The sequence below is a fragment of the Camponotus vicinus genome, unplaced genomic scaffold (assembly GCF_025532165.1).
Source record: "Camponotus vicinus isolate PSW18456_S1 unplaced genomic scaffold, iyCamVici1.0 SCAF_2, whole genome shotgun sequence".
In the NCBI taxonomy this organism is placed as follows: Eukaryota; Metazoa; Arthropoda; class Insecta; order Hymenoptera; family Formicidae; genus Camponotus; species Camponotus vicinus.
Window position 1 is genome coordinate 12,149,697 of NW_028141956.1, and position 26,837 is coordinate 12,176,533.

The following is a 26,837-nucleotide window of genomic DNA, read 5'->3' on the forward strand; positions in this document are numbered from 1 at the left end:
AATAAGTTTTATCATAGTTATACTGATTATATAATAATAATACGAATTGGTTAATCTTGTTTTACAAGATAATAAAATATAATCGAGCATAATTATGATTGACAAAAATTATGTTTTCGCGAAATCCTCGTAAGATTTTCAAATCGATAAAAATTTATTATTATATTAAAAAAATAATGTTTAAAAGTACAAACAAAACTGTTATTAGTTATCTATCGATATTAAATTTTTCTTCAAAAGATTAATGAATATTCCGATATATATTCGAATATATTTCGTTAAGCGATTAAATAAGTAATAAGTCGCATAAGTCATTTTTCTGAAAAATCAAGTTTTCTGACTCAAGTGCTTTCTCTCTGGGGCCAGAGGTACAGAATAGGGAAAGGAGGAGAGATACAGGTAGAAGTGGGCGATAACGAGAAAGATAAACAGAAAGAGGACAAACTCGAGACTTCGACCACGTGTCCCTCGTTCCTCTCGATTGTACACGCGTAAGAACAATTTTCTCTATTAAAGTGTGCGCGAGATACCCCTTCCGATATACCTCTATTACGGAAACTGCTCTCGACAAGAGTGCTCCCTTTTTGGATGTCCCCTTTGCACGATGCACTTGGACCCACCGGTGAATGTCGCGTAAAAATTCGAGATTTAATTAATTAACTCTCAAACTACTGGATAATTTTTCAAAAATCTCGCTTATTTGAATTTTCAAAATTATTGCTTGAATGGCAAATATATGCCGTTGCTAAAAAATGGAAAGGTTGACATAGGTAAAATTTGATATAGATAAAAAGGTAAAACTCTAAAAAAACAGTATTGCAAGAATAAAAATTTTAAAAATAGATAGATATATTTTTGAATAACAATTTTTAGATAATATATATGACCAAAATATATACTCAACAAATATACGAAATAGAGAAAAGAGCGAAATACACTTACAGTGACAGCCTGTTACGGTGTTATTAGCCTCAGTTTATTTATAAATAATATTTTCAAAGACTACAAACTTAATATGATTTTTCTTGACTCCCATAGAATTCTATCTTAAGATACGCCGGAAGTTCATTAATAATTAACGAAATTGATACATTACACCAGTGGGTCAATCAGTGTTAATGGATGAATTTCTATGTGATACGAACACGGCGATACCAATTAATCTTATTACCTCTTTATGTGTAACACGAAAGCAGTAGTGTTCCATTAATAGTGACCCGTCGATGCATCAATGTTTAACATAATTGACACCTTAATGCATGTTTTATATATTAAGTGCAATAGATACTCTTCATTTAAATGTCAGTCGAGTACGCGTTGCATTTCACTTCATCATCCTGTTCTTTGGAGTATAATAATTCGAAAATAATAAAATGCATAATAAAATATATATCATATCAATATAGGTAATAACAAACTATATAATAAAACAATAATATCATAATTTAATAATGAGATTGAACAGATAATGTACTGTAAAGTTTAGGTACTGAATTTAATAATATTTATATATTATTAAATTATTATTATATAAATATTATATGAATATTATTATATAAAATATAAATATTATTTAATAATATTTATATTTATATATTTAAAAATATATTCGACGAATCTTTTTGCAGGATGAATAATTATCTCTTATGATAGTAAATCGTGCTTTCGAATAACAATATTATAATTTAAATTGCAGTGCATTCGTGACTGATAAGTTTGATTATTATTCGGGAATACTACGAAAAATCAGAGCTCGCTTTTTGTTCAAGGATTTCTATCATCTCAACGCAATCGCGATCGCGACCACGGAAGTTTGCGATCATGAAAGGACCACCCGACTTCATTCGTTCTGACGAGCATAATAAGAGCGTGCTATTAAGAGCGTTGTTACGATAGTCGGTGCGCGAAACGAGACAAGTCCTTTCAACGACGCTCGCGTCAACGTCGCTTAACTAACCGTACTTAACTACGTTCTGTGTCCGAGAGGCAGACAGGAATAATTTAGCACACAAGTAAGTGAGAGAGAGATTTATTTATATAATATTCCAGGGGTCTTACTCTTTAGAAAAATGTGGAAAACTGAAATTCTCCGGGATTTCTTTCGTGCTTGAAGAAATTCTCATTCTCCGATTTTATCAGAATTTTATCGACTCAGGAAATTTTTTAAAAAAATTCTCTCTTTGATAATTTTACTCTTACATTATAAACAGTCGAGAATCCATTGGTAAGCCAAGTTGTGAATTATATGTTTAAAATATATTATAAATTTATATATCTGTCTTTCTTTATATATTCAATGTCTTAAGAAAATATTGGATATGCGATACTTATTCTTTATTATAATTTGTAGTGAAAAATGAAAATATTATGCAAGTGAAAAATATATTGCGAAAGTTATTCAGTTTTTTCAGTGTTCAGTATTTGCAAATCTAGCACTTGAAACTTAAGTTTCTGTATTTTTTCTTCGTATGAGTGAAAAGCATTAGAAAGCGCATATAATAAAAAAATTTATTTTAGAAATTGCACCAACAAATCTTTAAAATATTCTCTTTATTTGGAATTTTGAATAAAAATACCCAGAAACAGAAACTTTTTTACAAGATTTGAGTAGACACTCTGTATCTAATTTTAAAAGGATTTTTGCTTTAACAGATATTTCAGTTTAGATCTAGTTAAGCTGTTCAATTAATGTGACAGTCGGTCGAATCTTTTAATCAAGAAAAAAATCAATTTAACAATTATCCACGTTCTTATCGCAAAAAAGAATACATGCGGAAATATCTGTGTCATAAGTTTTGTCTATGGCTACACTGAGAAAAAAGCTGTTAACTTGACTAAACCGTTCAACTAAATTATTATTTTTTTAATTGAAATATTTAAATATTTAAGTTAAATAGATGTCATGTTAGATTTAATATGTATTATTTAATTTAAATAGTTAAATATTTCAATTAAAAAAATAATAATTTAGTTAAATGGTTTAGTCAAGTTAACAACTTTTTTTCTCAGTGTATATATTACGTTTTACGAGATGGCCAATGTTAGTTAATCGCAACTACTTCTCCCGATAAAGTGGAGAAGCCGAAGAGAAGACGGATGCTGCGAACGCTATCTCGTCCTTCGAGATCATAATTGAATTTCGCTTCACTGCCTCCCGGTATACGTGGCACAAATGCGTAGTAATTTATGCTTCGTCCGTTGTCCTACTCGCTAAAACATTAAACAGAGATGTGTCGTGAGTCGGACACATCTCAGTTGTACGGAAGTCTCAGCTGGATTCACATTCACACCCACATGACTGTGGTCTAGGAACTGTAGCTTAATTAACAGCGAGTTACGTTACAGTACTTGTATATTCCATTAATTATCCTTCATAGTTGTTTTTTGAACAGTTATTATTTATATAATTATAAATTATTTATCATTTTTTTACAAATTCGTATTTTAACCTTTATATATATTTTTTTATAAATTTCTCTATACCTTATATCAATGGTATTTTTATGCAATACAACAAAACGTGGTATAATTAGATTCCTAAATAGATTTTGCTGTAACAATTTAAAGAAAGACAGATTTATAATTATCTTGGAAAATATTAAAATATCTTTGCCGATGAATACAATTTCGGCAGAATTTTAGTAACGATAAAAATTTTAAAAATAACTTAAAAAATGTAATCACTTTTTTGACAGTCATATGATTTGAGGAAGCAAATGTCACAATTAATGAACCGGCTAATTTCTATTTAATCGCTAATTAGTCTCGAACGAATCTTCCTTTCTCGCACACCCCCTCAACTCGTTTCGACCTTGCCGTTATTTTCGTTATCGATATTATGACGTCGTTATCATTTGCGTAGCGCGCGACCGGAGTCTGCGAAGGCTGCGAAGCGGAAGTGATAACGTCAGAAGCATTCGATCGTTCGCAACAACTGTCAGCGGTGGCTATCGATAAACCGACATAGAGGCATGAATGTCAACAAGTCGGGCGGACATACCGGAAGCATCTGTCGCTTTTACGTTTGATCGCCTTCCGCGTTCGATTCGCCGAGAGGGAGAAGGAAGCACGCCTCGAGATAAGATTAATTCGCGGAGATTGCGGATTCTTTCATCGACCTCTCGAAGAATGTCGAAATAGCGTACTTTCCATATCTTTCACTCTCGTTTAAGTTCGATCTGATCCGCTTTAATGACGTTTTAAATCCGCGCTTCATTACCGAGATATTTATCGAAGATTCGCGCGAAGCTAATCTTTACTAAGGAAGATTCTTCCTCTCTCAGTGGATAAAGATTCATCGATTATTCCTGGCGTGTTAATTTCTTGCCTGACAGACTTCATACAAAGGGGAAGATTATACTGTCGTGAGAAAATCATCTTCCTTGGGCTTTATTTAACGGATCAGGACATTGCTATTCCTCTCCCCCTTCAAAAAGAACAAGTATTTCGAAAATATAAATGTAAATTAGATAATAATAAGTGGATTGACACGATCAGCTGATGCATATTCTTAAAAAAACAGGATATCATTTCTTTCGAAAATCTCAACGAAGTATCATAGATGTTCGCGTTACCTGGGAAAGATCCCAACTTGATAATCCTATCGACGTGTATATCAATACTTTGAAACTAGAACAACCAACGTCACTTCGTATCGAACATAGATGGGAGAAACTACGATGTATTTCGAGAAAGCAGTCTTTTTTTCTTTATCCCTTAAGCTTCACAAAATGATTAATTGTATCAAGTTGAAAATATATACACATACTTTCCATAATTTTGCCAAAGTTAAATTTTTTTAATATTTTTGACATATTTTTGATTAAAATGATTCATAAATTTCGTTAATTCTGATTTATTTTTTTGTCAGGCTTTCGCAATTGATCATTTCATTAAAGATAAATTTTTTGTAATCAATTTTTTTGCGCGAAGAAATTTTCGCGAAATATTAATTTACGATATTGAATTGAACGCAAAAACGTCGTTTCTCTTATTATCCATATTTGTCCAATATTGGTTCCAATTATTCGATAAATTTTGTCAACATTTGCTCAAATGCCGCGAATCCAATCACTAATTGGAGCCTAACATTCGATCCTAACACGTATAGCCTCGACGCCGATGGGTCAATTGACCGAGCAATTAATTAATTGATACACACCACTGAACTTCTGCTTTATGTATGTGCAACATTTGGTACATTGTTAGCAATATGTCGATTACCACATTCTAGTATAATAAACCTTTATATATTTGATCCGTGTGATATACTTATATCGCAATTCAAATTAGATTCATTACGACGAATAATTATAATGTATATAAGAATAAAAATTCAAATTTTCAATATTTCGAACGATAATCGCGCGCCCAAACTTAAAGTTTAGACAGGCAATAAAACTCTTATAAATATTGAAGTGAAAATAATGATAAAAATAAATTCAAGGATTGTAAAAATAATCTGAATCATCGAAGATTAGAAATTCGACTAATAACTTTAAGGAAAATTCTTACCAACATTTTTCTCTTACAGGAATAAGTTTATAGAAAATTTTCGTCCACCGGAAAATGCGTTAGACTGAATTCTGTTTTCAAGCCTCATCGACTTTTTACCATGACATTAGATTCAAGAGCCACTTAGGTACACTCGACAACAAGTTACAGGCGAACCGTCATGGAGCACAGAAATACTTTTCCGTGAATTCCTTTAACGACATTGGACTTTTAGTAAATAGACTCTACCTCTTACAATTTTTATTCGAAATGTCTCAAAATTTTTTTGCGGAAAAAATCTAAAGATTAAACTATTAAAAGCTATTAAAAATTTAATTACGGCAAATTTACATTATTTTTATGTAACTTATTTTTTTGTAATTTAAAATCGTCTTTCACGTTTTTTTAAATTGACATTTGATTTTTACTCTTTATTTCTCTTGTTCCAATGTTCGTCTATAAAATCATAAAAGTGGACATTTTTAGCAGGCAGGATTTTATATTCATGACCTAATATATTTTAAAAATATTTTATACAGTTGCAATTATTAACTGATTTCCATATGAGAGCACGCTTACAAGACGTGAACGAATAACATGGAATTCGAATAAAATGGTCCAAACTTTTCCAAAAACAAAAAAAAAGAGTAATCATGTCGCTCGTGACCGAACGGAAGTTTAACGATGCAATCGAATGCAATCCAAAAAAGCATCTATCACGCCTGCGATCCATTCGCGCGAAAGTGCCCCGAAAGTGATTAGCCACTTTGATCGTCGGTGCGTTCGCGCTGACGATTGCAGGCTCGCATTATTTTCTAGCAGTCGCCATTGAGAGAGGTATTTTTTACGGTGCGATCATCCCCTTCTCCCCTTCCGTACCACGCGCGCCGCACCTTTATGTCGCGGCTGAATGGACAGGACGAGCAACGACTGCAGTCTCTTCTATGAGATAATAGGCCCGCGAGGCCGTGTCCGTGCCATTCAGGCCCCGGAACCCGACGACCGGATTGAATCAGGATTGAGAGAGCGAGACCGAGAAGCGAGAGGCGAGGGCGGACATCGTCGTGGCCCGCAGTCATGCTCACCATACACAACGAGTGAGTACATCGTTTCCGGAAACATCCGCATAGTCGCCTCGGAGGAAAAGCGGGAGAAGCGGGGTTGACGATCGGACATCCCTTGTAACGGTGAAAGGCGGTTTACGCGGCTCGATGACCCGAAAGCAACTCGGTCCTATAGTCTTCACGGTACCGACGACGCTCTCGTAAACGCTCTCGATCCTTTCGACGTGATTTAGTTTTGTACCCACTAAAGATTTATTAAGCACGCTTTTAAGAGATTGTGCGATAGCGAGAATAAGGAAACGATCGTATCCCGCCTTCCCCCGATCTGATCTCTGACCGACATCGCGTCAGATGTCGGTCAGAGATGCCTCGTCTTCGACCGCCGAGCTTCGTCGCTACTTTTTGGCAGACCCAGAGCTTCTCGTCGGCTTCTTCCGGGCTTGCTAATGGCTGCGCATTAAATCGCTGCGAGTCGAGGATGAATATGTGAGTATGTATTTCATCTGCATCATGCATGTTGCAACGAATAGCGCGAAACGAATGTGTGTCGCCTCGATGGCACGAACGCTACATGCTTTTAAGCTATTGTACATGATATGAAACTTAATTTTTATCTACTCTTCTAGTTCGACAAAAAAGAGAGAGAGAGAATTTTTGCAGTCAATTTTTCAAGTTATAAACTTGATTAGAAATAAAAAAAAGAATTTAGCTAGAGAAAAAAGTACCAACGAATAATGAGGTCTTATTCTTCATTTAATTGGAAATAAATTTCAATTAAAGTTTGTAATTTAAGAGTTGACTGCAAGGATATTTAATGTAGAAAAAATTAGTATTTAGTTGGGCATTAATTAAAAAAATGATCCTCATCTTTAACTCATCAGATGAAGGATTTTCTAGGGACATCCTATATATCATCATAGCTTTATGCCGTGGCTTTTTATATCGCAAACGACTTAAACTTGCGTGAACTTCAACTTGTGTTTTACAACCGCAATCGGAGTACAAACTACATGCTATTAATCCACACGTATTGTACGCAGGTACATTGCTCGCAATCTCCTTTACTCGTATACAAAGTAAACAATAACAACAACGCGAGATAATTAATTTTCGCAGCGAAGGGTTAAACGGGATTTTCCGATAAAGCAACGTTCGCCGATAACGTGAATAATCCCACGTGCAGAAGGGCTTAATTAATCCTACCTGTTTACGAGAGTCTCTCCCTCTCTCTCTCTCTCTCTCTCCCTTCGGAAATACAAACGAACTCGAGATCCTCGCCGTGCTTTACAACGCGGGAAAGAGGGGTAGATAGGGAGCATTTCAGTTTCCTGACGCGACGAAGCCGTTAATCCATCCGGCCACTCAATAACGAAAAGCAGCTTTCGAGCAGCTTCTAGATGATTTGCATTGTTCGACAGCATTGCAGGTCGCGAATCGTCGTTGCGTGTTGATGAAGCTTGACATGCGAAAGAGATTGCCGACTAACAAGATGGCTCGATCGTCACGATATTTGTGGGACTCGCACGAGTCATAAATTGCTTTGATTTCAAGGAAAAATACAACAATCAAGTATATGTGTCTAATATTCGTTAATTGAGTATCATTATATTTATTAATAGTATGTGTTGAGTATAAATAAAATGTGTATGTTGTGTATTATGTATATTTTTTAAATAAAAATATAAAAGAGATTTTTTGTATAAATACACAGTAAAAAATTGTGCGTCCATATGTTAAAATTTTCTTGTGTTACCACACGTTTTGATTAGTACTTTAATGTAAAAGTAACATACAACCTATATGTTATTATTTTTATAACATTTTCATGTGTTACATTTATGTCAACTTCTTAACTTAATACTTTGCATATGTCTCTTAGAAATGGAATATTATTTTGAGTATTTTTAACATAATCATTTTAAACAATCAACATGTCTCAAAGTCAGTTTAACATTCTAAGAAAAATTAAAGTAAATCTTCAAATAATCTTAAACTTTGTCATACAAAATAATCAAATTTACTAAAATCAAATGTTTCTACTACAAATAATTTAAGTTAAAATAATTACTATTATATGTTAATATCCTACAACAATTCTTATAAGTTATTCTAACTATTTTTTTCATGTAATTTTTAATTAATTTGTATGTTATTTTTACATTACACTTAAAGTCAATAACAAAAATAAATGTAAAGTATTGTGTCAATTATTTAACATTTTTAGTTTGTCAATAAGTAACATACGACGAATGAGTTACTTTAACTTAAAATTTAGAATGGACTTTCTGGGATATGTGAAAAATGTTAAATTAACATTTTACTTTTTCCTGTGTATTCACATTTAAATATTCTCGAAATTGCTTATATTACATATTTATTTTATTATCTTTGCGCATGTTTTAGATGTTACCTTTAGATTTTGTGCCGACTGCAATAAATGCACTTTAATTCTTCGCATATTGTATTATTTTGATGTGCATGTTCAAGTAAAGGAAAAAGAGAGAGTATTATTATTCAATAATTAAATTTTAGTCATTTAAATCCATTCGCAATAAACATGCCTTTTGATTGAATCAAAAATATGTAACAGGAACATATATTCAAACAAACCAAAGAAATTATCAAAAATACCCGCTTTGTAATAGCATCGCATTCCTCCGCTGCATTCTTGTCAGTATCGAATTTAATTCTCATCGATCATGTGACATTTGCCCCAGATTATCATGCGCTCATGCGATACTTTGAAAATTAGCACATTCTCATACAATTAATTTACGATTTCCCTGAAATACAATCACGCGAAATAAATGCGATTTCTCATTTCCTCGAATCCTCGCATTCTAAAATACCAAGCCTGTCGATGAATTTAATAGGGCTAAAATTCTTTGGAATCTCAGAATTCATAAGACAGATTATTTTAGAAAATGACGATAAAATTGAAGGGCCGCAAATCCATCAATAATTTCTCCGAACATTTTAATGCGCTCTCATTTCGCAAATCTTCAAATTTCTGGTTGCCCGAATCATTAGCGATACAAGAGCGATCTTTGTCGAGGATACTTTCACGATGTTTCAAGGATGGCCAATGATAGATACTCGAGGACACGTTTATCGTAGAATGCAAGTTCTTATGGACACAATGTCCAGCATGTGCGCATCTATGTGTTCGCCATCGATATTCCTCAATGGTTCTCAAAGTTTCTCGGACATTGTTGGTTCATTGCTTTCACAAATTCTCTCTCGCAATCCCAGTTATTATAAGTTATGTAAAAAGAAAATAGAATGCGATAAATCCTTATTCAATGGTAGGAATGTTTCAGACCTAAACTATTAAAAATAATCATTTAAATAGTTTTGCCTAGTATATATATTTGAAAATTTATTTTCTGTAAAGATATGTAAAAAGTCTAAAAATATATGAAATAGTTATTGAAAACGGAGTAATTAAGATTATTAAATAAATATTAATTTTAACATTAATTAACAGTAATTTTTTTATATGAAATAATATTTAAAAAATTTCCAAACTTGTATTTGAATATTTCAAATATTACTGCTTATATTATTTAAATATTATGTAATAAAAATATCATTTTAATTCATTTGTTCAAAAAAATGTATCTTATTCCAATTTGCAAAAATAATTCCAATATGATTTAATAATAAAATTTTAACAAAAGCAAACTCTAAGAACTTAAACCGTATGGAAGAAATAAATTTAGTAAAAGTTTATATAAAAATAGTATTTAAATACTTTATTGTCTATAGAATAAAAGATTTCGACAGATTATTTAAAATATCTAACAAGAAATAAACTGAAATATTTTACAAAAAATTTTAATGTAAGATTATTTTTTTATATTAATTATTCCTATGAACTTATAGAAGAGAAATAGTTTTATAAATAACTTATATAACATAAACATAAACATAATTATAAACAAATAAAAATTCTATTTTCAATTTTATTTTATAATGTTGTCTAATAATTTGTTCGAGTAAATATTATTTCCATAGATTCTCTTGAGAAAATATATCGAAATTTACGAGATATCAACGTGCATTTCAGATTTTCGGCAAAGATTAAATTAATTCGATAAATCGATACGAGAGTTATTAGATTTCGATACAAGGTTGGCATCGTTGATAACGCGAGAGGATAGACAACGACACGCTCCGTTGCAATTAACTGCCTGCAAGGTAGCCGTTCTCCCTCTTGCCCTTACCAGAACAGGCAACACGCCATTAGATTATGCATCGACGTTGTGTAGTGCAGTTTATTACCGTGTTACTACGCGCGAAAGCAAAGGGTAGAACGGAGGTAACGGATGCACATTGTGTGCATCGCGTTACAACCCTCGATAACCAGGACTGGTTATCAAGAAGCTAATTCCCTTACATTTTCGAAAGACGGTTATCCAAAGATATATGATGTTTTGAATTGTTACTTGAGCGTGAAAAATAAAAACAAAGAAAGAATTTCTTATTGAACATTTAAAAAATTTTTTAAATTTTTCTTTCCTAAAAGTAAAAAGCATCAAACGTTTAAAGAGATGAACAAATATCTTAGAGCTAGTAGAAATGAGTTTTTTTATTTTAAAGGTGTGATAAAATTCAAAAACACACAAAAGTATCTAAAATCCAAAAATCACATCTCTCTCGCAACATGTGAACATTCGAAAAACTAAATTCTTTCAAAAATCGAGATTGAAATAGTTAAAAATTTTGAATTAAAATAAAGATATGAAAATAAAGAAACAAAATATAAAATATAAAGTTAAAAATAGAATTGTTTGAAATTAAAAAGATTTATAAAATCATAAAAGAATCTATAATAGAAAATTTTGAATTAAAACAAAAATATAAAACTAGAAAAAAATATGTAAAATTAAAGGTAGAATTTTTTTCGGATCTTCAAAAGTTGTCTGAAGCTCAAAAGACTTATAAAACCGTAAAAGATATATGTAGTTTATCGATTACTTTCTTAGAAGCATTGGATGGTGTTTTTTTCCACTTCAATATGAAATTAATATCACTGCATCAATTTCGCCTCCATTTTATAACGATGAAAGTTTTCCTGCCGTTGACAAGCGAGAAAAAACATATCGGTGGATTATTAATTTTTTCCTTCCTGATGAGTAGGTTCGTGTTACAATCAGACACTATTCAGAGAGACGACGTTGCTCTCGGCAGCTTTCAACTTTGCCACCTTCGGGATGACATCAAAAGACTCGCAACGAAGTCAGAAACTCGTTCGTCGCGATCGCTTAACCCTTTCTCTCTTCCTCTACCTCTCGTGAATTCTAGAACTAACGAGGCGAGAGAAAAAGAGATGAAACAGATCGCGGTAGTAAAGTCTTTTTATTTTACCTCTGGGAATTTTCCTCGCACTGTGAATTCCAGTTCTCGTTGCGTTTACGAGCCATTTCGATTTAACGGTAGAATAAATCGTGGCAAAATGAAATTGATCTACTTTAACGTGTAATGTCATTTATCCGTTAAAAAATATTTCGTCGAAATCGATGTATGGAAATAAGTAACGAAACTCCCTTCTTTCCGTTTGAATTTTAAAGCGGATTTTCGAAGAAATTTAATTCGAGGCATTTTCACTAGAATATGACCTGATTTTTAATAAGACGAATTTTTCCTCATTTTCTTTAATCAGCGACACTGATGTCAGATGTTGCTGTACTTGCTTTATTTTTTTTTGAAACTCAGTAACGCGGAAGAAAACAAAGTAAAGAGAAGTGACAAGAAAAGAAAGCGAAATAGTCGAGTTTTTCTAGATTTTAATAGAGTAATAATTGCGTGATTATTTAAAAAGAAAGTGAGGAAAAGAAGGATAGGATGCATTTCCGCTCACTGTTATCGAACTTAAATTGCAAGTTCGCAATTGCACAGCTTTGAACGGAAAAGCTCCCTTTTTCGCGACGTAGCGTGATTGTGAGGCATCTCCATCGCGTACTCGCATCGCGTTTAATTACAGAGATCCACCGGCGGGCTTGTTATCCGTCGGCTTGTCATTATTATCGCGATTGCGAAAGCTCGGACATACGCGGTGACGTATCGTCCCAACAAGTCGGAAATAAAAGCACGATCCTCATCGCGAACAATTCCACCGCGAAACAATCGAGCTGATAATGGATTTTTAATCGAATTTCCCCCTTGGCTTTTGAACTTCAATCATACGATGATTACGTACATGTATCCGGATTGTTGAATCGTCCTATATTTTTGCTCTGTCAGATCCACGTTGAATTCTTTTAAATTTTAAATGTTTCTTCTCTTCCTTGATTCCTAGATTGGATCTAATTTTCGGGTTCGACTCTTAGAGTTTTTCACATTTTGGGATCTTTTGTGTGTGTGTGTGTGTGTGTGTGTGTGTGTGTGTGTGTGTGTTACATGTATATTCTGAAATTTTGAAACCTTAAAAATTATCAAGAATACTAGATAGATTCCTTTTTTTATTCTTATAATACAATCTTATATTTTAAAGTTTATTTAACAATCATTTAAGAAGATTTTAAGAATTTTTCATAGTAATAAAAAATAATTACACATTCTGCTGCAAAGTATTGCTTCTCTTTTTTTACTCCGCACTATCTTTATTACTATTAGCCCATATTATTTACGTATTTTCCGTGATACATTATTTCCATCCGCAATATGTATATTTTTTGCCTGCATTTTTCATTTGCATCTCCGAATAAATAATGGATCCTCTATTTTATTCAGTTTTGAATCACATTTTACGAGATGTCTCGCGTACAAAATATTCAGCATGCGTCATACGCAATAATTTCCCATAAATTCGGGAAGAGAGATAAATTTTCGACTGAACAATTTAATTTTCACCGCGTTCTCTTCAGCATGTCACCGCGCAACGGTTCGTGCGTGACGGAAGTGAGCTCCGTGAGAAGTCTGTCGTCGGACGATGTTTCGGGGACCAAGGCAAACCGGAAGAAGTCGTGCTGGGCCCGCGCGACCGATCCGGCCCATCGTCGCGGTCGGCGGATCCAGCTGCTGCAGATGCTGGTGCTGCCCTTCATCCCGATCCTTGCTCTGATCGTGCAGACCGCCAACACCCTTCACGACATCCTGATCTATCGTCAAGAGGTGTCCGATATAGAGTCTCAGGTAAGCAGAAAGATCTAATACCTCTGATTTTTTAATTAATAGACTTTCGAAACAAAATCATTTTTTCTCGATTCCGTATCATTTATTCTAAAGTAAAGAAACATTTTATAAAATATTCCGATTTAAAACTTTGGAGAGTAAAAAAAGACTAAATTTCGAAACTATAACTATTTGTAATTCAGTTCCGACACAATTTTCTCTTTACAGAGTGAAAATAATATTGTTTCATAAAATTCCGATTCAACTTTTGAGGGAGAAAATGGTAAATACATTTTTGTGAAATATTTTTTTCGGCAGAGCACTATTTATGAACATATTTAAATTTTTATTCAACAGCACTATATATTTTACATCATTAATATTTCTGGGTCAAATCTTAGTAAACAAAGCGCTTATTAAAATAAACTTTTTTAATCAACATTTTGTTCTGCTTTAATTTATATTTTATTTTGAAATTATTTTACTTTGTTTAATTTAAGTATAATAACATTATTCAAAAATTTGTTCCTTATTTATTAATTTATTTATTATTATTTATTAATTAATATATTTGTTTATTTACATCCTTTTTTATCAATTTTATTTTCTTATTAGATATGTATATATTTTATATTATAAGTCATAAAATTAATCACACCATTTTTATTTTTAATTAAATTAAGTTAAATTTAAATTTAAATTTTAAAATTTTAATTTCAATTTTAATTTTCTTAGTAGCTGTTAAAAAAATATAATTTATATTTATATATCATGTATATTTATATATCATGTATACCAAGAAAAAGATTACTGGAAAATTAAACATTCTCTTCAATTAAATACTCTCTTCAAAGATTCCATATATTAAAGTAATTTAAACAATAATTTCGACGTGCGTTCTATAGCTAACTGAGTTTCGCCGAGAAACTCCAATTTTATGAACTATTATTTCTCGACATTATCTAAAGTAAAGGGCAAATAGCTACGCGTGCGCATGCATTGCACCTTGATAATTATGTAAAGAGCGCAATTAGGCTGGGTTGGTATAATTCACCGGTGATCGATCGGCAATGGGGGTTCGTTTAAAAGTAACAAGAGAGGATGAACAAATATACCACACCTATGGTATTTTTTGCGTCCTCCGAATAATCTCGCGCTATAATTAAGATGTTTCTACGATCTTCGCAATTAATTGCTTTAATTTTCTCATTTTCCAATTGCATTTACCTTTAAAAGGACTCTTGTCGCTCATATATATTATATCCTATAATGTAACAATATTTTCAATTGTTTAAAATTATCTCTGTGTACTTTTTGAGAAAGTATATGTGTCGTATTTTCAGAGATTCCAATTTCATAAATTGATCTTTTATTTCCATGATCTGGAAATTTATATTAAATATCACTCCGCGATATTCTCTGCTAAAAATATTCGAATATACGATAAAATATTTTATCACGTGAAACATAAAACAGAATTATCTGAAGATATTTGACAAGATCGAACAATGGTTAATTTTTCTCTTAAATAATCAGATGAAAATGATGAAAATATAAGTCATTGGGTCACGATATAAATAAATAATAATGCTTAAACCGCATTTCGAGGCTTTAAGACCAAGGAGAGAGCAAACTTGCGAGATCATTGATCATTGATTCGCAATTTCTCGATCGAGCGATAGCGATGATATGATCGACGTGTACGTATGCATGTGTGTCACGTTTATATCACGAATATACGGTGACGATGGTGGCGACTGATTTCGTTCCCTGCAGACCAAGGGCTATTGTCAATGAAAACGTCGAGTGGTCGTTGAAAATCGCGCAGAGAGCGAGATTCGATTTCCGATCGGCACAGCGGCAGAAGAAATTACGTTACAGCCGTTCTATCGCGCGCGACGAGCCGGCTATTTTTATTTTATTCTCTCACGCACGTTCGGATTATCGACTCGCGCGTACACATGCCACATTGTCGCCCTTTTGCTACTTCGTGGCGAGGGGAGCGCGTGCAGGGGACGATGAAATAAAATAAGATGAGAACGATCGGAGAGGAGAGGGACAGTGACGTAATTGATGTTTAGCCTACCCTCGCGCGAGGAATCTAATCTTAGGAGAATATCAAGTATATATTGGGGTTATTCTCAATTATTTTATCCTCCAGTTTTTTATTCAATTTAAATTCAAAAGTTTCGCATCAAAATTACCATTATTCCATAGAATAAATTCTATCTTTCAAAATTTTTATAGATAATATAGATAATAATATAGACAATAAATTATATAGATAATAAATATTTTTACACATAGATAACTATAATTTAATATCAAATTATTATAATGTATATAAATAAATTAAGATTTTTTTTTTAATTATATATTAAATTTAGGTTTAAGAAACCTAATGCGATAAGTGAATTTTGATCGAGCATGTGTGAATTTTAATTAAACTGAAATATAAATATATTATTTTCGTGTCGCGTGTTATTCTGTCTCGTGTCGTCGTAAAAAGAAAATTTCCACGCTCTCCGCCTAATCGCCAATTTACAAAGGTATTAAACGCGACCCTCGTAGGAATAAAGGGTAGATCAATCGAAATTCATCGCAGCGGGATGTTAGCTGCACGGTCTACGATCTCGAGTTACTTGTTTGACGAGCGTTGAAAGAATGGACGTCATGTCGTATGTTTGCGATCGTCCTCGCGCACTTGTAGACCGACGAGTGTTTCGCACACGTCCATGCACTCTGCACTCCGACACACCCTCTATAATTTAACACACTGCGAGGAGCTCCTGGAAATTTCTCTTTGAAATGAATTTTAAAAACTTCTCTACTCGCTTTTTTTATACACGTCAGATTTTATAATATCAAACTTTGTCATCAAGTTAATAATTAAAATTTAACGTTTTATAAATTATTTTTATGATAGATATGCTCTAAATGCATCAAGTATAATAAAAATATGAAGCTACAATTTGCAAAAAATAATTGCTACTGAAAAGTTATGGTGTCGAGATTTTATTAAATCGATTATATGTAGAATTAAGAGGTTATGCCTAATCAGCAGACTAAAAAAAGTATGATGTTTGGGAATTTTTTTTTAAAAGTGTAATAATTTTTTTTACAAATAAATTTTTATTCAAAAGTACAAACATTAAGGATGTTATTATATTTTTTTAAAAATAAAATATTAAAAAATATAAAAGTTATAACTATTCTCCCGGATATTGTTTTTTTAAAAAGCGCTGCGCGGTGAACAGTGTTATTCGAAGCTGAGATTCATCTGATATCAAAAATTCAATAAACTGTAGTTAATGTATGAAATTGTCTAGTAGATGAACGAAGGATTAATCGGAAAATTGTTTTGGGACAAAATGGCAAAATATTCTTTTTCGACTTAAAAATTGCTCATTTTTTATTAAGTAAATAAAAAGTATTCATTAAAAAACAAAATCCTTCGTTTATCTACTAGGTTTTTATATGTAGAAGAAGCCTATTAAATTTCAAACAAATCGATGTAACGGTTCTCGAAATATCTTGCTCACCGACTTTGAAAAAGTGATTTCGAGAAAAACGCCCTTAAGATTTGTGTCAAGTTTACGTTTAAATAAAATGCAGATTTTTTAATTTATACAGAATCATCTATTCCGGGCCCATATAATTTTATTTAAATCTTCATATATTGGCTTGACAGCCCTCAAAACATCAGAGCTGAAGCTTTATAGTCGTGTTTAAACGAAGTTATACACCTATTCTGAAGCTTCATGAAACATACACTTATAACTCCATCAATTTCATCCAATTAATTTGAAACTTTTAGGAAATATCTTCAATATGATATACTTCAAGGAAATGTAAAAACATAAAAATTGGTTTTTTTATTTTTATGACTAGGCATAACCCCTTAAAAGGGAAACTCAATGAAAATAAGGATTCTAATCATTCTAAATTTTAATATTTCTAAATATTCTACAAAATATTCCATAAAGAAGAAATAATTCTATAAAGGAGAAATTTGGTAAAATAAAAATGTGTAGAAATAGAATTCTATTCTTAAAAATAGTCGAAATCAATTTTTAAAAAATCTCAGAAAACTAAGATAAACTCTAAAATTCGAGAATTCATGCATCCAATGTTAAATAGAAAATCATTGAATTAGAAATTTTGAAATTGAAAAAAACAATTCCGGAAATATATATATTTATATAAAAATATAATAGAGTTAAAGGAATTTCTTATATAATAAAACTAATATATTTTAAATTAAATGCAACGATTATAAAATCACGGCTATCGCAATGTCTTACTGAACTCACATTCGTCCTGATCTTATCCTTTTGGCAACTTTGCTAGAATCTCGTCAAAGCAAACGATAATCCGCTTGAGACATCAAGATACCCGCCTTAAAAAGTTTGTGGCGCGCTAGCAAAGTCTCGGATTATTCCAATGTATACGAACGCTTTCTACGAACGCTGTATATGAACGCTTATTGGCAGGGAGCGTGGAAAGTTAGTGGAGAACTTTCAGTTATAGTTTACGAAGAGGTATTCACAGGCGAGGATATAGGATCTTTGCGACGAGAGCTCTTATTCGAAGGCGAGAAGGATTGTCGACGAAACGCCAACGCACTTGTATTTACGATTGTAAAACATAATTATGATCGCTATACAATTTGTAGCCATACTAATAATTGTCCCGGATATCGTAGCGAGCATCTCGTAAAGCAATTTTATCACCGGCACCATTAATGCAATATTAATTGTCGCGAGCCGGTGGATCGAAGCGGAATCAAGGACGGTCTCTCGAATGCGTGCTCTTAGATTGATGAGATTTCTTAGCCATGGTGGAAAATTTTCAGTTAAACCGAGAAGTTGTAAGAGATCTTGACAGCGAAGATTTATGATACCCAAGATTTGTCGCGCGTCTCTCAAAATCAATACAATCGAGAAAATATGTTTAACAATCATTTAACAATCGAATTCTATCTACATCGCATTTGATAATTTGTGGAATTTAAATTTTTACATCATCAAAAGCTGCGGGAGAAATGGAATGTCCTGGCACAAGGAAATAGGATGATATTTAAAATTAAAACTCCACAAAGAGAGGAAAGATAAGAAAAATTGAGAAAAGCATCTCTCGTGTACCGAGATATTTTCTCGATCGCAAAGAGCGGCAGTGGCCATTCAAGATACTCGGGATTTGGAGTAGCCACTCAATGTACATTGCGCGAACACGTCCTTCATTTACAAGGCTGTCCACTCGAGCCTTACAATTAGTCCTGTCTTCCAGCGGAAGTTCCGCGAGGACAGCTCTAGTAGCCCGAGTACAAGACAACTCGAGCGTCTTCTTCATAGACAGAAAGGACTTTGTTAAGGATTGTCAGGACGGTCCTTCATTAAGTAGACGATCAATTTTCAAACCACACTGCATTTTTCTGAAAATCTCACGACATGTATGTATTTCTGATGATGATTAATGATTACAGGTGACGATAGCCACGGATCTGGGCAAAATGGTCACCAGGATGCAGCTGGAAAGATCCGAAGTGGCTTTCTTCATCTATACCAACGGTAATACTCTGAGGTATGTATTCTTTTCATTCTCTCATGTCTCGGAATTTTAACTTTTAAGCTTAGATCTTTCTCTACTTTCTTTAATAAGACTTCGTTTTATAATATAAAATGATATAATTCCTTTTTCCAATTTGTTTCGTTCCTGAAATATTTTATTATATAAGAATATCTTATATTTCTGAATTATTTAATTTTAATATCTGTTGTTTATAACAAAATTGGATCTCTTCATTAGGCGATCGTTTAACAATACAATTTAATTCGAGTTCAGTTCTTTTTTTTGTCTGTATTTTTGATACAGACTCCGTGTAATTATCGTTCCACCAGAGCAATTTTAAATTCCCGTTGATCCGGCCACGTGCTTCAGCGACGAAGTTCGTTTCTTCATCGATCGAGCAGAAAGACCTCCCCGAGACCTCGCATTTCCCGTGATGAGAACGGATGGCTTCCTTCATTCTCGCAATCGAGATGCAACGCGCGTAGATGTAACACGTTTCTTCACAAAACAAACGCCCCGCGGAATACCAAAGTAATAGCGAACAATTTAAAAGAGCTTGGAAAGCTTTGCGAGTCGATTAAAAGCAAAACGTTCGGCGGTCTTACTTTGCATCTCTTTGAAGCAAACTTTCCGACTTTTCAACGAACTTTTTTCGCAAACATTAAACTTTTCGCATTTTCTATGCACGATTGCGTAAAAAATATATCGAAAAAACCTTAGAAATATATAAAATGAAAATAATGTTTAATCAACGGAATTAAGTTTGCAAAATAAAGATGACTGTTTGAAACAGTTGATAATTATAATTTTTGTACTCTATATTTTCGTCGTATTTTTTTGTTAAACATCAATATATGAGTACTTATTCCTGTCACTTTTATTGTTATACGTTCGCAAATTTCTTTCATTATTAATTATTTTACAATAAATTATATATCTTTCTTTTTAATGCGCTTTTTAATAATAAAAATTATATATCATTCTTTTTAATCATTCTGTGTAACCAGGTCGAACCTGACGCAGAGATTCGCCATAACCGACCAGGATCTCCACAACATGAGCACGTGGCCGCTGGTGTCCGTGCCCAGAGATGAGAGCAAGACTCAGGCGTACGACGTGGTGAGCAAGGAGGCTTTCCAGGCCCGCCTGGAGGATTTCAGGTAAATCTAATCGATCCCGAGGGTCATTCGAGCATCGCTCAAGGCACAAAGGCGGCCGACAACCGTGAAATTGCGGCAAAATTCTGGCTATAGCTCATTAAATTGTGCCCAAAATCCTCGCGCATCATTTCGCTCGGACGACATTCGGGTAATTATCGAGCGAAGCGTGCGTAGAAAGGACGAGTGAAAATTTACACACGTGTCCATGAGGACGTTTAAGGGAAAACAAAGCTGAAGCAAGTTGGCAAAATTGAAAATCTCTTATGAGTCTTTTTCGGGATTCTTAACTTTAATCTTGCTCTTCAAATATTTCCGATTTAAATGAATATTATAAGTCTAAAAGTAATTAAATATTTCAAGGAAAGAGTTATAAAATAGCTATAGACGAAATGGGGATCTTTCGTAAACATGCTTGCACAGAAAAAAAGGACATTCTTGTTTTGAAAATATATTTAGTTTTAACATGGAAATCTTGAAATGAGATTATATTGCGTTAATTAAAGAAAAATATAATTGCTTGAATAATTGCTTACTTGAATGAAGCCATTTTATATAGTTCAATCAAGAAAAATATATTCTTATATGATTTAAGATTTAATTTTCTTGAATGGAAAAAAAACAATGTTAGATAGAAAATAACATTTTTAAATCAAAGATTATAATTTTCTTAAAGTAGAATTAAATAATTATATATTCTTGAGGTAACAATTACAATATTAAAATAAGACTATAATATTGTTGAAATTTAAAATTATTAAATTCTTCTAAGAAGATTATAAATTGTTGCGTATATACGAAACAATGAACGCGTTAGTTTAAGTATATAAGTTTTGATTTGACACTTATTTTTTTCTGTGTGAAGTCAAGAATGAAATTCCAGTCGTAGTCGTCGCCATATTTCCTCAGACAGGAATTGTACAACATTTGTACAACATTTGTGTGCGCGATCTTTACCTAATTAACTTAAAAGGTCCCCCACGTGTTATGTGGACCCGCTTCGCTAATTATACGATAATTACATCACGCGGTGGTGGGCAGCGACGCAATGCTCTTCATAGACGGTAATTATTAAGACAAATTGCGGCTCTTTGCGAGTGGTACCGCTTCGAGAGGCATTGGTACATATAAACGGCGGTTAATTCTCGTGTTAGCTTTAGCTCCCCTATTCCGGCCTCGTGCGACTACCTAACCACCTGCCGCCAATATGGAAAGTTACGGCGGAAACCCGGAGCCGTTCCCTCGAGCCCTCGTCCGGACACTTGTTGAATTTCCATTCAGACTACGAGCAAGGGAATTCTCCTCTCTCTGTCTCCCGCCCTTTTTCCCGCGGGCTCATATCCCATCTGTAAATATTCGCACAGACATCGAGTCGTATCCTGACAACGGGGTTCCCAATATTTGATCAAATGCTCGATATCAGGGAGGAAGGTAAACATCTCTCAGGAAATATGAGGCATGTCGATTCTTTCAAATTCAATTCTTCAAATATAGTTCAAATATAATTCTTCAATATTAATTTTTATCTTCAATCTATCATAATTTTTTTTAATGCAATATACAAATTTTCCGAAAAAGACGCATCTTGAAAACAAAATCGTACATCTTCGTTATATACGAGAAATCTTCAATTAACGAAAAATTAATCGAAATAGGAGAATAAGTTACGTATATAAACAATTTTCATACCGCTGTTAATATTCTCCTGGGATGTTTTGCGCAAAATCGACTCTCGTTGCCGAGAAAGTTTATCGTTGATTTGATTTTATTTTACTTTTTTTTACACACATATTACGTACACAAAAGTATCGGAATTTCCGACGTAGGCGGCGTGATTCCATAATGGAGAGTGGTGCGATATTTCATCGTTAATATTGGACGCGAGAAACCCTCCGGAGCAGAGGGTGGCATATCAAATGGTACATCAAACGTAAGAAAACGCGTTCCAAGATGCGACGAGGTCGTCGCGATCGTATTTTCTCTCGCAAAGGAAATAGGACAGGCGGGAGGAGAAAAGCGAACGGTTGTAATTTCTCGCGGAAAAGAAAACCATAACGTTTACGCGCCAAGATGCGGAATTTTTCATATATGTACGTTACGCATTTCTCAACTTTCCTTCTGAGAAAATGGTGAGATACAGTTGCTTTAATATTTGACGCAACAATATGCGCGTAAGTGTTTTTTCTCCATTTTTCGTTGAAAAAGAGAGGTGAAGCGTGTCTAATAAAAAAAAAAGAGAAAAAACTCACACGCACGCTTTTAACGAGACGAGGTTGTCGAAGCGAGAGATTGCGATAGGAAAAAATTAATTATTTTTAATTAGGGTCTTAGGGGCTTTAATTAGAACGAAACAACGTCGCGTCAGAGTCCAAGCAGCGATCCCTTCGCGAAAATATTGTACGATGGCATCGACGAGCGATTTGAAGCCTTTGGGATTATAGTAGCTTTTCGCCGAACTATTTCGCTTTGACGTTTTAAAGGATGGAGTTTTTTGACGATGAAAAGGCGAACGATGGCTTGTCGTTTAACATTTCGGTGACATTTAAATGACGACAAATGCGATGAAAACGGCTGCGAATTTTTGATGTTGTTTTAAAAGCGAGAGCCAAGAACACATGCATTGAATTATTACATTTAATTTCTCTTCTCTCTCTTTCTCTCTCTCCCCCTATTTCACAATAAAATTGTCACAAAGAAATTTTCTAAAATTAAGGATCATTTAATTTATAAATTTTTAATTTAATACTTTCAATTTAAAATTACATCACAAGCTACAGCGAATGATAAAATAATTCAAAGGCTTTAAAAAAAACCGCTTTTGTCTTTCGGCGTCGAAAAAACAATCAGTGTACACCAGAACAGAAGTTTGTTAATTAAAAATTTGTCAATCGATTTTGTGATCTTTTAATTTAAGATTAAAAAATTCCAGCACGCTGTCGGCGCACTTTTACCGTCGCTTTAACCCGATAAGCACCCGGGCGATTTAATTAATGTGATTTTGGCGCCGAGCGACAGCCTATTTAATCGGAAACGCCCACCCATAACACATCCGTCGATTAATTCTTTTTCTATCGTCTAATTATACATGTGTAGCGGAGGGTCAAAAGGCGTGGCGCGCGCGGGGACGGCGACGGGCGAGGGGGCGAGGGGCGAGCGGCGTGTGCACACGCTTTTATAATAGCCTCTCCGGCTATGTCGCATTCGACTTGTCGCATCGATCGATGATAAAAATATTTAACCCCTCGACTCTCTCCCTCCTCGCCCGAGTGGATCTCGTAAAATCGAATGCAAATGCCCCTGACGATCCTTTTAACTAGCGACGTGACGTGAACGCGGATGTTCTCGGGATATATTCAGTGTTCTGAAAATGGGAACTTCCTCGGAACATTAGCGAAATTAAATTTCCGAATCGCTCTCTTTCTCTCTCTTTCTTTCTACTCATAATATTCGATGTAAAAGAAAATAAATTCTAAAATATACGTATATTATTATTCCTTTTTTTTAAATATTCTTGCAGCATATCTTCTCCGAACGACTCGTGAGAAAATATTTTAAAATATTCTGCATCATCTGTGTGTGTTACGTCTAAGTTTTTCTGATTGATCGAATCACAAGGTATCGACAGAATTTTAATGCCTAAATCTAGACAAAAATTCACGTTGTTTTTTCATCGATCGCGCAATAGAATATTTTTACAGCATATCTTTTCCGAACTTTTCCGAACTCGTAAGAAAATATTTTAAAATATTCTGTATCATCTGTGTGTGTTAGGTATAATTTTTCTATAATTTTTCTGATTAATCGAATCGCAAGGTATCGACAGAATTTTAATGCCTAAACCTAGACACAAAAATCCACATTGTTTTTTTCATCGATCGCGCAATAGAATATTTTTACAGCATATCTTTTCCGAACGACTCGTAAGAAAATACTTTAAAATATTCTGTATCATCTGTGTGTGTTAGGTATAATTTTTCTATAATTTTTCTGATTAATCGAATCGCGAGGTATCGACAGAATTTTAATGCCTAAATCTAGACACAAAAATCCACGTTGTTTTTTCATCGATCGCACAATAGAATCCACGCATTTCCTCGATCGGTTACGCAAACGAGGTGACGAAATATTCTTTTCGCGTCCTTTTTTTTCCCTCGGGGGTAGATCAAGTAACTGTCAATCGAACGACTGCCACTTTACGAGCAGGCTCGCTGAAATCGCGCCGATTTCAACGTGTCGCGCTCGGGGCAATATTTATAAAGGCACGTTTTTCATTCCGCGCGTGTAGTGAAAACGGCGACTGTCGAGCACGTACGTCCAATAAATCAATAAGGCGATAAAATATCGATATAGGGAAGGCCGACAGGCGTCAAGACAGAATATTTCGTCCGGTGGCGTTCTCTCTCTCTCTCTCTCTCTCTCTCTCTCTCTCTCTCTCTTTCTTTCTCTACCGATGTGACAATCAAGCTACCGATTGTATCCCAGAATTGTGCAGCGCAAACTTAAATTTCGGTCCGGTTATATTCACGCGCGACATAACTCTTGTCTCTAGAAACACACTTCGACCGCTTTTTTATTTTTATCTCCCTTTTACGTTGGTAAAGAGTACGAATTCAGCCGTTATTCAGCGTTACGTTGCGGCCTGCGAAAATGTAAAAGGTCACGCAGAGCGAAGAGGATTTCGTGTTTTTTCAAAATCAAATAATTAAGAGCACTTTCTATTACGAGTCAATTTCGATAAGTGGAGTTAACGTACACATTCTCTTTCGAGAGGATAATTCTGTATGAAACGAAACATAAACAGTCAAACAGATCCATAGATATAAATTTATGTAGAGAAATTCTCCGACATAAACTAATTAATCAATCAATTAATAATTAATGCCCGCAGCGAAGCTACCGTTATTAAAAGGTAACTTCTATCGAGCATAAATTCATGATTTTAATCTTCTGCGCGCTTAATTTTAAGGGCTTATGCCTAGTTAGCAGATCGAAAAAAGTATGATGTTTGGGAATTTTTTTTGAAGTGTAATAATTTTTTTTTTACAAATAAATTTTTATTCAAAAGTACAAATATTAAGGATGTTATTATATTTTTTTTAAATAAAATTTTAAAAAATATAAAAGATATAACTATTCTCCCGGATATTGTTTTTTTAAAAAGCGCTGCGCGGTGAGCAGTGCTATTCGAAGCTGATTCATCTGATATTAAAAATTCGATAAACTGTAGTCAATATGAAATTGTCTAGTAGATAAACAAAGGATTAATTAAAAAATTTTTTTGGGACAAAATGACAGCCATTTGACATTAAAATATTCTTTTTCGACTTACAAATTGTTTATTTTTTATTAAATAAAAAAAAGTATTCATTAGAAAACAAAATCCTTCGTTCATCTACTAGGTTTTTATATGTAAAAGAAACCTGTAAAATTTCAAGCAAATCGATGTAACGGTTTTCGAAATATCTTGCTCACCGACTTTGATAAAGTGATTTCGAGAAAAACGCCTTTAAGATTTGTATCAAGTTTGCGTTTAAATAAAATGCAGATTTTTTAATTTACACAGAATCATCTATTCCGTGCTCATATAATTTTAGTTTATTTAAATCTTCATATATTGGCTTGATAGCCCTCAAAACATCAGAGCTAAAGCTTTATAGTCGTGTTTAAACAAAGTTATATATTCTGGCGCTTCATGAAACATACACTTATAACTCCATCAATTTGCATCCGATTAATTTGAAACTTTTAGGAAATATTTTCAATATGATATACTTCAAGGAAATGTAAAAACATAAAAATCGGTTTTTCTTTACTTTTATGACTAGGCATAAAAGTAAAAAAAATCCCTTTAAGGGAAACTCAACCTGATTTTAAGAGAAAATGTAAAAAAATTCTAATAATTTTCTTGATTTCTATTTATATCATAATAGAGAGAGAAAATATAAATGCAATAATAAACAAGCTATTTAAAGTGCAATATTTTTTAACTAAATATATATTGTAGAAATTAAATTCTCAATATATTGTCAACACTTGCAAATGAATAAACAAATAAATATCAATGCCACAGAGAAATCTAAAAGAGTTGAACCTTTAAATAGGATCGATGCCTTTCTTTCGGTAAAGAAATCTTGGTCGGCATCGAAAGGAACCCTCCGGCGATCGAACAAGAGGAAAGGAATGAAAGCGGAAATAAGATAAAGATAGAGAAGAAGGTACGAGTCGTACTCGCGATGGACATCATACGACTACATACGCGGAAGATAGTTACGACGCATTTGTGTCAACCGATAACAAGCCGCTCTAACAATTGGTTTCTTCTTCGAAAAGCCTGCGGGAAAAGGGTGAAATCTCGCGTCGGGGAGTCCGATCGATCCGGAAAGGTGTAACGGATTCCTTCCGTACTTTCTCTCTAGGCAACTTCCACCTGCTTCCC

General features: G+C 33.6%; 2 protein-coding genes across 14 annotated transcripts in view; one reads left to right on the top strand and one right to left on the bottom strand.

Moving 5' to 3' along the window:
- Positions 1-26,837, bottom strand: part of LOC145967580 (beta-keto L-gulonate decarboxylase) — an 80,615-nt gene that overhangs the window by 45,780 nt on the left and 7,998 nt on the right. The window lies entirely within an intron of this gene.
- LOC145967575 (uncharacterized) overlaps positions 1-26,837 on the top strand; it is a 39,343-nt gene that overhangs the window by 2,336 nt on the left and 10,170 nt on the right. For 3 of the 12 annotated variants that reach the window (XM_083092596.1, XM_083092592.1, XM_083092593.1), the window contains 6 exons: positions 347-491; positions 1,770-2,012; positions 6,313-6,590; positions 13,427-13,694; positions 19,159-19,256; positions 20,252-20,404. In XM_083092596.1, the coding sequence (XP_082948722.1) occupies positions 6,571-6,590; positions 13,427-13,694; positions 19,159-19,256; positions 20,252-20,404 (539 nt within the window). In that variant the 5' untranslated portion in view covers positions 347-491; positions 1,770-2,012; positions 6,313-6,570. The other 9 variants (XM_083092588.1, XM_083092589.1, XM_083092595.1 and 6 more) reach the window with 6 other exon arrangements.